Below are 15,606 nucleotides of genomic sequence, written 5' to 3'. Positions count from 1 at the left end.
CTGCTTAGCGCTCAGCATATTTGGAGTGGGACGACTGGTTGTCAGTATAATGTGACCGGGTGGGGCGTGCTGCTGGGTAGTAAGGTTTCAGTGAGGTAGCACTTTAAATCGGCAAAAGTTCTGGCCTATCAAAAGGAGACTTCACACGAACATACCGCAGCCTCCCAAAACACATACGCACTCGCCACACTCATACATATCGAACGCACGGGAGGCCGTCCTTAAATGACCTTAGATGTTAATAGAACGTCAAAAAAATAAACCAAACCAAATCCTGTTAACATTTGTTTTTATAGCACATTAAAACTCATTTCAACGACGGAATGCTGCTTTAAAGTGAAACCAATATTCTATTGTAGACAATGCATTACAACAGTATAGTTGGTCTCTTTCTTTTTTTTTAAATCTTTAAACTAAATGTTGAATCATCTAAATTATTGGTCAGCATAACACGATTTTAGAGGCAATTGCTACCTTATCATTTTGAATGTAACTTGATGGTACCGGAGTATATTTGCATTTTGAAATTTTGAATAACCCGTTCGTTTGACGTTGTTACGCTTTTTTGTTCAGAAAGGTTGGCTTGAGCCAAAAAAAGGATGCACTCGGATTTCTCCCTTGATGCGTTTGATTATTCGCCAAGTGTGCAATACAAAACTCCAATGTAAGTAATGGATACAAAAGCCATTGATAATGTGAAATCAGAACACCGCCGGTATTATTTGCCAATACATTAAGGCAATCTTACATTGATATTGAAGTGTACACAATACAAAGATCCATGGGCAAATGTCTTAATTGGCTCAGAGGCTGCATTAAGTGTATCTATTGATTTGACCGAAATTGAACCTCTGCCAGGATTGGTTGTACGTGTGTTTGCGTCAATGTTTCTTTGGATACGACATGGACTCATCATTAAAACACATTCGAAACGGGAACCCATTAGCATTTGGTTTTAGTGCTGTATGGTATTGTCAAGCAGAGATCGACCTCGTCAGGCAAAGGTTGGTTATCAGAAACACGTACTAAACCTGTTGCTGTGGCGTGTGTATAATTATCCGTGATATTTTAAGGAATCCAAAGTAATTTAGTAAATAGTACAATACAATATCTCAGTACAAATATGGTATATATTTTAATTATCCTAATTCTAACTCAGAATATCTATACAATTCGTGCTGATATTCGTGTGAAAACAGGGCAACAAATTGTTGCTAACTTATTTGAAGGGTATTCCCCTGTAGTCAAACCACGATTGAATCTCTCGGAGCCTGTTGATATCAATCTAACATTACATTTTACGTCATTGAGGGAAATTGACGAACGACTACAGACGATGACATTTATTGGCTGGATAGAGCTGTCATGGATCGACGAGTTTCTAATATTAAAAGATGGAGTAAGGAGTGTACAGCTTCCAAAAAGTGCGATTTGGTACCCGGATGTAGCTCTATTTAACTCCATTGACGATCCTCTAAACATCAGTGATGGTGAGCATATTGTGCTTCTAGAAGATGGACGAGTTGTGTGGTTTCCTGGGCGACAATACAGTGTGATCTGTCGAATCGATATCCGGCGGTTTCCTTTCGATACACAGAAATGTCAGATTCGTCTAGGCTCTTGGCAGACACCTGTGTGGGTCCAACGGATCGTAGACACCGGAGATAGTCTTAGTGATGTAGGATACGAAGAAAATGGGGAATGGGAGATTATAGACAGGATAACACAGCCAGAATACAATAGCAACTTCAGGATTTCCTATGTTATATACGAGATCCATTTTCGTCGACTTTGTTTGTATCCTGTCATCAACACTCTACTTCCGGTTATCCTTCTTTCCTTTCTAAATACACTAGTATTCCTACTTCCGGCCAACTCTGGAGAGAAAATGACCGTGTGTATATCTGTTCTTCTGTCATTTACGGTGTTTTTGACCGTGTTTAATGATATGATGCCGCAAATATCGACAACAATTTCGTATCTGTCAATTTACTTATGTGTCCAGCTCGCTATGAGTGGATTGGCTGTTATGGAGTCCATATATATCTGGCGAGTTAATTACCGTGAAAAGAACGAAACCATAGAAAATGAACATGGCGCGTCAAAGTATAACGGTATATTGCTGCCGATTTCAGCAGAAGGTTTCACGTTCAACACAAAAGACAGCCCACTGGGCGACGATTCGATCGGACAGTTGGATTGTACTACTAATCCTATTGGGTACATCAGCAATAATAACATTGACGATAAAAGAGCTTCACCTAAACGGCCGTCCCTCCCCAGGTTTAAACAGACATATTCTGTAACAGCCGAAGGAAGTGGCCGTCACTGTGAACTGAGTTCCAGGCGTTTAGATGTAATGTGTTTCTGGATGCACCTTTGTATCACGTCCTTGTCCACAACCATCCTTCTCATTATGTTCTGGATTTAAGGTTCGTAGAAATAGTAAATCAAGTTAACAGAAGTAACTTGACCAATTGATATTTTGTAACATGGGTCTAGATTTTGACATTTTATTTGTTAACTACCTGTTAATTTCGTCAAAGCAAAGTGTAAAATGCAAGTTTCAGGAGAACAAATACAGATCGTGTAGATCAGACATATTGCACAAAATAACTATGCTGTTATGGTCACAGGTATATATAGCAGGTAGTGCGAGCGCATGTTTGACAAAATTTTACTTGGATTTCTAAAATGTCGACTCTCTTTCTCTTCTGTTATAGACACTTGTGACAATACCGGAATGGTTATTATGTGTAATATGACTGATCCAATCTCCTAAAACATGCTTTTTATGTCTGTTTTGCCGAATTTGACAGGTAGTTAAACAAATCAAATGTCAATCAAGACCCATGGATAGTCATGTTACATATTAAAATTTGCTCGAGGTGCATCTCTTTGATTGCAACAGGATTGTGATTTTTAATTGTGATTTTAATATCACTTGCTCTACCTTTTACATGATCCTTAACAAACACTCATTTTTGTTTTATTTCACATTTTTATTGACGGTTCCGAAGACAATGTTTTCTCCAATACTTTTCAAGATGATCCGTGTTTGCTTGGGATGGGATAAATCGATCTCAGCGTGTGTAGGGAAAGAAAGCTGGCACGCGTTATTACGCCGTTACCAATTTTAGTGTGACGTCATCATTTAATGTAGCGTAACCACGTCGTTCATTTATAACGTCGTTTACTGCGACGCTAATTCCTCGGGAACTTGATGTTGTTGCAATGAAAAGGTTTCACAACACCTTACTATTAGAAAAATATAGTCATACATAGCCCGAGTGCTAGCCAGCCAAAATCATACATGAAGGTCGAGATATGTCGGTCCGTGTAAAATTCTATCGATGTCGTCTGTCAGTACACAGTAGTGTTTTGAGACAAGATAAGGTAACTTTGGTCAAGGAACACGATGTGAACAAGGCAATGTGTTAGGGAGAAGGTGTGTAGCTTAGCTATATACACCGAGCCAACCCCTATATCAAACAGACCATTATATCGCCACAAAAGGTAGGTGTGGAACATTCGATGCTGTTTTTTTCGCCGAACGTTAAGCTCATTTGCACCTATTTTACATATGACTTTCTGTTTCCGATAAACTTTCAATGCTGGGTCAGTGTCCTGATAAGATAGCAATAAAAAATCACGATGATAAAATCTCATGTTTATATGATTGCAATATTTCATATACATTGTCTTCATATTACCTCTCTATGTGTATGTACGATCATATTACTAATAAATTATAATAATGAAATGTATGTGTGTGTGTGTGTGTGCATGGCTGTAATGGTCCTATTAAAGTATAATCCTTAAACCTCCCTGAGTACGTATCACTGTTAGTATACTGTTCGTTCAAGCCTTATCGGTCAACAGTCTGCAGGTAGGGCGTAAGAATTGTACCTGCTGCCCCCATTGCATGATCGTAAGAGACGACTAAACTTGGGATCTAATCATTTCTCTTCTCTCTTAACAACTTTCTTCTTCCTAATGTCTCCCTTGACAATGCCTCGCTTTTGGCCTTTAGTTGAGTGTTCGCCCCTGTGAGAAAGGCTTTTGGTTCTGTCCCCTGGCCGAGACATACCAGAGTCTTTAAAAATGGTAGTTGCTGCACCTGCTCAGCAAATTAGGAGTGGGACGACTGGTTCGCCCGTTGTCAGTATAATGTGACCGGGTGGGGTGTGCTTCTGGGTGTCTTCGGCAGTATACTTCAGTGAGGTAACACTCTAAATCGGCCAAATATCCGGTCTATCAAAAGGAGACTTAACACAAACATACCGCAGCACACATACGCACTCATCACACGCATACATGTCGCACGCACGGGAGGCCGTCCTTAAATGACCTTAGCTATTAATAGGACGTTAAACAAAATAAACCAAACCAATGTATATATGAGTAATGTTACTGATAGATTATCACCATGCAACTCTCCACGTGTATGTACGACTGTAATGTTACTGATATATTATCACAACTCTCCACGTGTATCAACTAACCGTGTATGTATGAATGTATTGTTCCAATACATTGTAATAATAACATCAATCCACGTTTGATTGTTATACTACTAAAATTGTCACCATTAAACCTATTGATGTGTATGTTTTACTAATATTAGTGATACATTGTCATAATGAAACATCTTCACGTGTATGTAGGACTTAAATGTTCCTTATCAATTTCAGTGTTAAAATGTTGCGAGTTAATGTCATTTATTTTTCAGATGTATAAATATTTTAATGAATGTATTGATTTATAGTTAAATGTTAAGCATGGACTTATGATTTGTAGATGAAGCCAATTGTGTCTTTTCTACTCCTCGCCATGGCAACAACGGTATTGTCTTGTAGCGACTGGTACCAGGGAGCCACGTGCTATTGCGCATGCGAGGACACCGCTATTGCCTGTAAACAGAACTGTAATCCACAGCTGGGTGATCCACAGGATGTCATATTCCGGAATGTGTGTACCGACTATTGTAACATGGACAGTATTCGGTGTATGCGCAAATGTTTGACGTAAAAAATCAATATTGGTGAAGTAAGCAAAATGAGATCAGTAGCATTTAACAAATATAGAATTCTAGATGTATACAGGCAGATTGTCAGAAATAACACAAGGAATTAAATCATATATTTACCGCATTATGTTGTTATTAATGTTTATGATTTATTTTAGCTTACATTATAGACTTGCCAAAGGAAATGACCTTTACCTCTATTCAAGGTAACAGGATAATTTTTTTGGAATTATTTAAACAGTCTCTTACATACAGTCCTAGATTCAAGATAGTTGACCGAGATGAAGCCATGCAAAGAAATAAATAAATATTGTCACTTCTTTTCAGAGGGGCGACACCTTAATGTTTTCTGCCGAAATAAAGCAATTATGCTATGAGGGCAGCTTATGGAAATGGATATATTTTAACGTAAAAGTCATTGAACTTGGTGTATACTGCTAAATGACAACGCAACCATAACAATTGTGTATAGAAGGATTAATTTTGGTATATCTTTTATTATGGGGTATGATACAAAAAAAAGGATAACGAGAGTACACTCCTGTTTAGCCCATCCGGCCCTAAAAGCTCAAGTAAGGTAATACCATGACGCATCGTCCGTCAGGCGTCAAGTTATGTAAACGACTTCTCGTTACTACATGTAACTTGGGAGTCCCAGAGTAATATTTGTCTGATATGTTCCCTGCTCCGAGTTATCTCGATTGAAGACCCAGAGCCTGGTTTACAGTCAGCCAATTATCCATCACTTGTTTTTAAAATCCGGGTTACTTAGCGCAAGTATCATGCTACTTTACTTCACGCATGTTTATGTACATTAGTACTTCAATCGAACCATGTTAATACTATACCGACATTCCCCACGTCGGACGGCTTGGGCCCGGAATTGATTGCGATAAGATATTACCTTGACCCATATTCAATGTAACAAGGATATGTATATTAAATTATTTAAACAATTTCCTCACACTTTTCAAGACTCGGTCATCTGATTTCAATGGTAGGCTATTTGAATAAAGACCAACATTTTTTGCAAAAAGAAATGACATTGGCCTATATTCAAGGTTGCATGACTCAAATTGTTCAAACATTCAAATGACTCCTCTCAGAATCCATTGCGCAGGTATTGTACCTTCTGTTCAATGGGATGATCGTAAGAGGCGACTAAATTTGGGATATTATCTCTTCTCTTCTTTCTTGACAACTTTATTCTTCCTAATGTCTCCCATGACAATGCCTCAGTATTCAATACTGCTCAACCCAGGCTCTCCATATTTGACACAAATATACATCTTGATGAGCCGGAGTGTAGCATACCATAATCATACCCCTTACCCCCGTATTTGCGGAGTTATTCCCCTTTGATGATTTTACTTGTCTGGACCATAAATCCATAACTGATCAACCCAGACTCTCCACACTTGACACAAATACTTGAAACAAATATACATCTTGATGAGCCAGAGCATTACAACCTGTGAAACTACCCCCTTCCAAGTGTCAAATATTGCGTCGGGCGTGTGTTGTGGCCCCCCAATGGGCCCTTGTTTCACATAAAAATGCATTTAGAACCATTGTCTGGGTATGCATTTAGTACACATCCACGTTCATAGCGCTCTCACTAAGGAAGGGTCTACTGTTGGAAGTTGAGTTTTAATGAGTTTTATACACTAGATACCTCATACTCGTTACGTTATAATGATTTAAAAGTTACAAGTATTCATCAAACTGTTTCATATTTCATTTGTTTTATTCTTAATTACTTCGTTTTAGTTTGATTTATTTTTGGACCTCCATCATCAGATGGTCGGCTGTTTCCAATCGCCCTGCGTCCGTGGTCCCTTCGTCCCTCCGTAAAGAATTCTTGTGATCGTTATTTCTCAAATTTCTTATGTCCCCTTTGGTACCTAGGTCTGCATATTGTATTTTGAGACAGATCGGAAAACAACATTTCTGTACTACTGTTGTATTACAAAAAATATTAGGAAATCGTTCTATTCGATTTGATATTCTTAATCTTACATTATCGAGCTGAAGATCGATACCTTTCATAACAACCGCTGCACCAATGTTTGTTCATAGTCATCAATTTAACACTGGAGTGTTCTGTGAGTGTTTGGTAAACGTCATTTAAGAACTCCATTACCTGTGTTCAATACGTGACGGATATTAACGAAATACCACATTTATTATCAGCTGAGTATTGACCGCGTTTGTTTAAATGTAGAAATGGACTATATATTTAATCAATGTCTTCGTTATTGTCTGTCAACTATACTTATGCTGATCTTATCACGCAGTAAGTGTAGCGTGTCTGATGATTTGTACACTATGTGAGTAGGTGTGCTCCGGCCTATCACAAGGAGACACGAATATACCGCAGCCTCCCAAAACACACAAACGCACTCACCACACGCATGCATATCGAAAACACGGGAGGCCGTCCTTAAATGACCTTAGCTGTTAATAATACTTTATACAAGTCAAACCAAATTCAAACCAAATAATTGGGGACAGCATTAACAGTGATGGGTACCTTAGACCGAATTAGATTTTTCAAATTGAATCAATGCAACATGCTTATGTTAAATTTATACTGACGGGTAACTTGTCATCTGGGTAAATATATTGGTTAAGCTATGTACAGATGAAAGTTATTGTCAGTTTAAGACCAGAATTGTCTATTCTCTCTATTTTTGTCATTCATTAAGCTAGTGTGAATAAGTGAAATGTGATAGAAATCATATAGACTTTGTACCACCGATTATCCCAGGTAGCACACCACAGTAGGACCGTCTGGCCATGGGCGATTTTTTCTCCTGTATTATAATATGCATGACAAATTTACTCATCCATCAGAGCTGTATCAAAATTACAAAAGTTGTACAGATAACAAATATATATACTTTATTACAGGTAATATGTAGGGATAACTGGCAATGTTTACATATCTAAAACATGTGCCATATTTTTCAGAATTGGGCATTTTTACTGTACATTGCAAAATTATGATTGTTGAGAAAAATTAATTTAAGAAAAGAATGTACTTAATCATGCTTGATTATGCTTCAATTCCATTCATTATTGCACAAAAATGTTTAAAAAGTGTTAACACCTAGCTTGTCATATTAGATGAATCGAGGGAGGTAACTCACTAATCTGCCCATTCTAAGGGTGGGTTCATTAGGCATAATGTTAATGATTCAGTGTTAATTGAAACATTATGTTATGTTTTATTACAAACCCTAATTAACTTTTTGAGTTTCTCACTATCCTATAGACTGAATTCTCGTCTATTTTACCTGATTTATTTACCCGTATCCATGGAACCTATTACACTAAGTGGTTTTTTTTTTTTCAATTTGTGTGGTGAAACCATTATCTTAAGTTTATTTATAGAACGATACGCATGTAATTTCAATGAATTGAGTGTACGGCTGAAACGATATTGTCAAATATTGTCATTTTCTTGGGAAATGCAGAAAAAAACAGTATTTTCTGCATAAAATTAGATCAGCGGACAGTTTAATATGATCATTGGTACATATCCAGGGTAGAAACAGACGACTTTGATGTCATAGGCAAGACATTTTGAAAGCCTTGATGTCATGTCACTATTTATTAGATAGAAAAGTGCGTGTGTTGCTAGGCTGAGGTTTGGATAGGATTTAGGTTATTTATGATGATACCATTGAGTATTTATGACGTCATTAATATAATCTGATGATGTCATAGTTACTGATGACGTCATGGTAGATATAGCGTCATATAAAATTGAAATTGGAATAGTATTTGTTGCTTGATTACCTGCACAGATACTCAAAGTACCACAATCAACTCAAAACACAACTTTTTTCAAGAGATATACAGAATTATGGGGTAGCACACCATAGTAGGACAGCCTGGCCATGGGCGATTTTTTGGTTAAGCAAATGATAGGCATAAAAAATGAAGAAAAAAAATGAATGTACACTATAATTGTATAAAAGTAGTACATACAGGCTTCACATTTGTTAAAACTAAAATAAATTGGTTTCCTAATTTGCCTACAGCGAAACATAGAGGCCTATAATCAAGTTAAGATGGACGAAAAACTTAAAGTACAACATATGTCAAAACAAGATTAATTCAGTGTTTGGGATAGAGATATATAATTTCAAAAGGGTTCCAGGAAAACAAAATTGTGTCATTTTGGGTCAAATGTGGTAATATTTTGCAATTTTAAAGTTGTAACCATGGTATTCAAAGCTCTAAAACATAGATAGAAAAAAATAAGTTTACTTATCCTTCAGAGCTGTATTAAAATTGCAAATGTTGTATAGATAATAAATATATATATATAAGGATTTCGACAGAGTCAGGGTTCATTAAATCAAAGTTGATAATTATTAATTTGTATCCCGGGAACGTAGATGGTATTTATATTGTATATTTGTTTGTACTACCAATAACAGATCAGGTGGATATGGTGGATACGTGATTTCGAATCAAATCAAATTGGGCATTTTTACTGTACACTACTACCCCAGTGAATATGATTTCAATTAAATATCATGCTGGTATATATAAGTTAAGTGTTTTCGTTCGGCATAAGCCTTAGGCTAAAAGCAATAAGGACAAACGCCCCTTAACTTTAAAAAAAATTTTTATTGAGTTTAATGTATGCATTTATCAAAATGACGGTTAAATCATAAAGATTTTTAGAATATTTTCCATTTTCACATAAACAAAGGGAGTCTGCTACATTGCACATTTATATTTTTTGTTCGATGAAAATGAAGGAATCTATGTAGCGATTATTTCTTGGACCTAAAGCTATTTAGATATTTCACCGAAAACCTAAAATATCAAATTCAACTAGAACTGTCGCCAGGATGGCTGATTAATAACCCCACAATCTGCACGAGTCATTGGTGAATTCGGTCTGTTAATAAGAGGCTAAGATAACCCAGTGATATAGTGACCAGTTGCCACATCTTCACATGGTCCTCTATGTGTGTGAGGAGTTTCATTGAAATTGGCCCTTCGGTTTAGGAGGAGTTTTCCGGACAAACTTAAAGTTATGGTTCTTGTCGGAAAACCTGTTTATAGTGACCAGTTGCCATAGCAACCATAATTTTGAGAAAAGGAAAGTGGCATCCACATCTACACATGATTATTAATATTTGTGTGAAGTTTCATTGGAATTGGCCCATCGGTTTAGGAGGAGTTGTCCGGACGGACGGACAGACAACCTGATTCCAGTATACCTCGCCTACTTATCCTATTGGATACATCAGCAATAATAACATTGACGATAAAAGAGCTTCACCTAAACGGCTGTCCCTCCCCAGGTTTAAACAGACATATTCTGTAACAGCCGAAGGAAGTGGCCGTCACTGTGAACTAAATTCCAGGCGTTTAGATGTAATGTGTTTCTGGATCCACCTTTGTATCACTTCCTTGTCCACAACCATCCTTCTCATTATGTTCTGGATTGAACAAAAAACTCATTTTCGTTTTATTCCACTTTTTTATTGACAGGGTTTCGAAGACAGTATTTCTCCAATACCTCACAGGATGATCCCGTGTTTGCTAGAGATGGGATACATCGATCTCGGACAGGGTAGGGAAAGATAGCTGGCACGCGGTATTACGTCACTCCCTATTGTAGTGTGACGTCATCATTCGATGTAACGTAACCACGTCGCATATTGATAACGCCATTGATATCGATGCAAAGTTCACGTGACCTTGATCATGGCGCAATGAAAAAAAAAACAATTTATTATTTGTTATGTGAAAAATACATAACAAAAACAAAGCCCAGATGATAGACAGCCAAACTCTTACACGAAGGTTGAGATATCTCCGTCTGTGTAACATTCTATTGATGTCGTCGGTCAGTTCACGGATAAGATAAGGTACGCTTGGTCAAGGACCAGGATGTGAACAAGGCAATATGTTAAGGGAGAAGGTGTGTAGCTTATCTAGGGAGCCAAACCCATATATCAAACAAGACAATTTTATCGCCATAAAAGGTAAGTGTCGAACATTTGATGCTATTTTCGTCAATCAGAAAATTTGCATATGACTTTCCGTTTCTGATGAACTTTGAACGCTGTGTCGGTGTCCTTATAAGATAGACGAAATCGTGATAATAAAATATCTGCACGTTTATATATAATTGTACTAACACATTGTCATATGATCTTTCTAAGTGTATAAATGACTGATATTACTAAAATTGTAATAATGAAATATCCAGTGTGTATGTATTACTACATTTGTATAATGTTCCTTGTAAATAATCATCCTAAAACCTCTACCTATGACTATTACGATTCGTTCCTGCCTTCTCCCTCAAGAGTCAATTTAATTCCCTGAGGGGATGATCACCACACCGATGGGGAGACTGTTGACTTGTCATGGTTATGCATGAAACAAGTGTTTACATACATAATAGATGGACATTATTCATATATAGGCTATTCTATAACACAGAGCCTCGCGTAAGACTTCTTCAGTAGTATTACTACATTTTTGAATTCTAAAGTTGATTTTGGTCGGCCTTGCAGTAGACTAATAATTCTTACTGACCCTTTCATGACATTCCTTTTGATAGCCGATTCCCTGGCTTCAATTTGGTCGGACATTTCTTCAACGTTTTTTTGACTTCGAATTAGAAGTCATCGCAAGGCGTTGCTAGGGATATTGTTTGCAATTCGCTAAATAAGTTTAAGCACGGACAGGTTGGTTACGATATCTAAGGAAATTCCCTAGGAGACAAAAGTACTATGTTTTAACATTTACATAGAGTGAGGTAACAATAATGAATTGTCACCTTCACGTGTATGTATGACTAATATTGCTAGTATAGTATCATCATACAACTGTGTATGAACGACTGTAATGTTCTAACCAATCGTAATATTAAAATCCATCCATGTATGATTGTAATCTACTGAAAAATGTCATCACTCCGCAGCCTCCAAAAACACACATACGCCTCGCCACACGCATGCATGTCGCACGCACGGGAGGCCGTCCTTAAATGACCTTAGCTGTTAATAGGACGTTAAACAAAATAAACCAAACCAAACTAAACTAAACCTCTTCATGTATACCTATTACTGATACTACAGATACATTAGTCATTATTTCACCTGTTTGCGTGTATGTATGATTTTAATGGTCCATACAAATTGATCTTAACTCTATAGTGTTTAAATGTTGCGAGTTAACGTATTGTATTTTTCAGATTTATAGATATTTAAACGAATGTATTTATTGATAATTAATGGTCAAACATGGATTATGATTTGTAGATGAAGCCTATTGTGCATTTTCTACTCCTTGCCATGGCAACTACGGTATTGTCTTGTAGCGACTGGTACCAGGGAGCCACGTGCTATTGCGCATGCGAGGACACTGCTATTGCCTGTACAAAAAACTGTCATCCACAGCTGGTTAATCCACAAGATGCCATATCCCGGATTATGTGTACCGACTACTGTAATATGGACGGTATTCGATGTATGCGAAAATGTTTGACGTAAAAACATTATTGGTGTTGTCAGCAAAATGGAATCAGTATCAATTTACAAATGTGGAATTATGGGTGTATACAGGAAGATTGTCAAAAATAACACAAGAAATTAAATCCTATCAAGTTCTAGAAGTAGTAGTGTGCAGCCAGTAGGCATCGAACCCGCGACACTCGGCTCACTGGTCCGCCGCTCTACCGACTGAGCTAAAGGGAATTCCCCATAGCCGGAAGCTGCTGGAAGGCGACCATACAAATGTGTACAGTATTTTCAATTAAAACCCGGTCTATTGTATGATCTTGTCATTTATGTTTTTAATATATTTTAGCTCTTATGAAAAGAATGTGAGCTGTGTTGTCAAAGGAAATTACTTTACCTCTATTCCTGGTCACAGGGTAAACATTGTTGACATACTTTAACAGCCTCTTACATACAGTCCCAGAATCGAGATGCTTGATTGAGATGCAGCCTTGCAAATAAAGAAATGAAAATGAATTGCCACAACTTTCTGAAAGGATGTCATCTTGGTGTTTTCTTCCGCATTATCGCAAATATACTCTGCCAGCCGCATGTAAATGATAATGAAAATACAGAATGAATAATATTTCATTGAAAAACAGGACAAACGTAGAACAGAACGTTTATTCTCACACAATGAACTTCAGATTTGGCGAAATGTCCTCGTTATTTACAGTTTTAGTTGCAAAGAATTTGTAATAACCTATACTGTTAAACAACAATTTCATTAATTAATAAAGACGAAGTGCTTTGTTGCGATGCTGATTATGAACAATCAAATTATGGCTTATCCGATCTAGAACGTTGGCTTCATACGGATTCGATCAGATTTTCATTGTTATGTTATACGAAATGAATTATTCCTCGACATCAGGAATGAGGTACACTTTCAGTAACAAATTAAACATAAACTGTTTCCTACACAAAACTATATTTAAGCAAGCTGAACATAATAAAAGTAAATGTATGTAGTAGGAGTGGAAATTCAGCCTAACAGGTATTTACATTGATAGATAACCTTTAGAAAAAAATTCGTCTAAGGAAGTACGCTTTACGTCATTTACCTTTACGCAGACACTCGGGTTGACACATTACGGACGTGTCCCCACTGAAGGTAGGTGTTTACTACAAAATATCACGTACCCTGTGTTCTTCATCAATACGTAATTTGCATCCGATACATTTATAGCAAAGCGACATATTTTCTTTTCTACAAACTAAATATTGATTGATATTACAATTGTGCCTATAATGTTTAACATTTGATAACTGTCAGTAAAGTTCTGTCATTATCGTAAGTTATTGGCGATATTGAAACCGAAGCTGATTGATTTTGCAATGACAATATCGAATTGGCAAAACCGCTCAAATAATATCTAGGTAGAATTGCAAGGATTAAAAGGTAGCCGTTATGTGTTATTTTACACCAAAATGCACGTTATGCCACCCGCCTTTGCTATGAGCCGATCGGAATTTTCTCTAAATAAATAACAAAATTTATGCAACTGATGAATACATATAATACTGTATGCACTGTATCCATCCGGAACATTTCTGAAAGCATGGTCTAGATAGATGTTATAATGTTTCCGTTATTTCCTGACGAGAATTACAGACATACCCTCTATACAGATTGTGTATTTGGTTTTGTTAGCATTAATTCTGTTAGACCGAAATTCGACGGTGACTGGAAAAGGAGCTTTGAACGACTGAAGTCTCAAATATAATTTAGGTCTTTCTACTTGCCACAATCGCGGCCTTGTGATTTTTCTTGACATATTTAAAGTTTATCTGGCTTTTTATCGAATTGATATTGACCTACCGATGTTTACACAGTTAGGGTTTTTGGCCAATGTCACTGTCAAGGTCAAAATTTGTATTTTAACTGAGGAACATCCTGTTATGACATTATGAAGTTATATTGCTCGGAGTTAAACAAGAATTCTACTGGTCACAGACCAAGGTCACTGTGTATCTCGTCACTGAGGAATATATTATTTTGACAATAAGAAATGAAGTTTGTCAGAATTAACATTGAATCAGCTGATCTAAGGTGAAGGTCGCTTGGACAGAAGTCAGGGTCAAATGAAGTGCCTTTATTGATTAATGAATATTTGATATGACATTTTAAAGAATAGGACAAGATTTCATCTCACAGAAGATCTATGTCGCATTATAATAATTTGTTATATCGATAAATATCTTTCTATAGATGAAGCTGATAGTGACGTTCCTCCTCGTTGCAATGGCGACCACTACATTTTCTTGTAGCCGATGGTACCAGGGGGCACCATGCTATTGTGCGTGCGAAGACACAGCCATCGCCTGCAAAAAGAGCTGTAAGCCGATATTTGTGGAGCCAGTCGATGCCAAGGTTCGAGTTATCTGTTCCGACACCTGCAACACTGAAAGCATCGTGTGCATGCGCGGGTGTGTTTCGTAGACATGATTTTGCAAAGGAGAACTTAATCAGACACTTAAAATCATCTGTTGTTTTGTGTCAGATATAGGTAAACCTGACGTAACGTAGCGAAATAAAGCGCCATGTCTGTTTAACGAAGAGTGTAATGTAATGTTTGTATCAATGAACCTAGCCAATACAGCTAAACGACAACCTAACCATAACACTTGTTTGTAGAAGGATTAATTTGGGTATATCTTTTATTATGGGGTATGATACAAAAAGGATAACGAGAGTACACTCCTGTTTAGCCCATCCGGCCCTAAAAGGCCAAGTGAGCTAATGCCATGATGTATCGTCCGTCAGGCGTCAATTTGTTATATAAACAACTTTTCCAAACTAACTTGGGAGGCCCAGAGTCATATTTGTCTGATATGTTCGTTGTTCGGAGTTATCTCGATTAAAGACACAGAGCCTGGTTTACAGTCAGCCAATTATTCATCACTGGATTTTACATCCGGGTTACTTAGCCCAAGCATTATGCTACATTACTTCGCACATATATATGTACATGAGTTCTTCAAAGGAACCATATGAATACTATACCAACGCTTCTCACGTTTGGCCCGACAGAG

At 37.1% G+C, this 15,606-nt stretch overlaps 1 protein-coding gene and 1 long non-coding RNA gene across 3 annotated transcripts; both read left to right on the top strand.

Moving 5' to 3' along the window:
* Window positions 1-981: 981 nt before the first annotated feature.
* LOC117319249 (neuronal acetylcholine receptor subunit alpha-3-like) lies at window positions 982-5,153 on the top strand. 2 transcript variants are annotated; one of them, XM_033874082.1, is made up of 2 exons: window positions 982-2,432; window positions 4,801-5,153. In XM_033874082.1, exon 1 carries the CDS (start codon window positions 1,124-1,126, stop codon window positions 2,429-2,431), a length of 1,308 nt encoding a protein of 435 aa, XP_033729973.1. In that variant the 5' UTR covers window positions 982-1,123; the 3' UTR covers window position 2,432; window positions 4,801-5,153. The 2 variants fall into 2 exon arrangements, 1 of the variants encoding a protein (XP_033729973.1); XR_004530640.1 differs by lacking the exon at window positions 982-2,432 and adding an exon at window positions 2,448-3,516.
* Window positions 5,154-10,267: 5,114 nt separating this feature from the next.
* On the top strand, window positions 10,268-15,126 carry LOC117319248. The gene is made up of 3 exons (XR_004530639.1): window positions 10,268-11,046; window positions 12,334-13,684; window positions 14,783-15,126. It is a non-coding gene; the product is annotated as an uncharacterized LOC117319248 (long non-coding RNA).
* Window positions 15,127-15,606: the final 480 nt, after the last annotated feature.

Source organism: Pecten maximus, unplaced genomic scaffold (genome assembly GCF_902652985.1).
Source record: "Pecten maximus unplaced genomic scaffold, xPecMax1.1, whole genome shotgun sequence".
Lineage (NCBI taxonomy): Eukaryota > Metazoa > Mollusca > Bivalvia > Pectinida > Pectinidae > Pecten > Pecten maximus.
The sequence above is the reverse complement of the archived record's forward strand: the minus strand, read 5'-3'. Positions and strand labels throughout refer to the sequence as shown.

What these genes read in the sequence shown, in the direction of transcription:
- LOC117319249 (XM_033874082.1), top strand. Translation starts at nt 1,124, where the DNA reads ATGGTATATATTTTAATTATCCTAATTCTAACTCAGAATATCTATACA.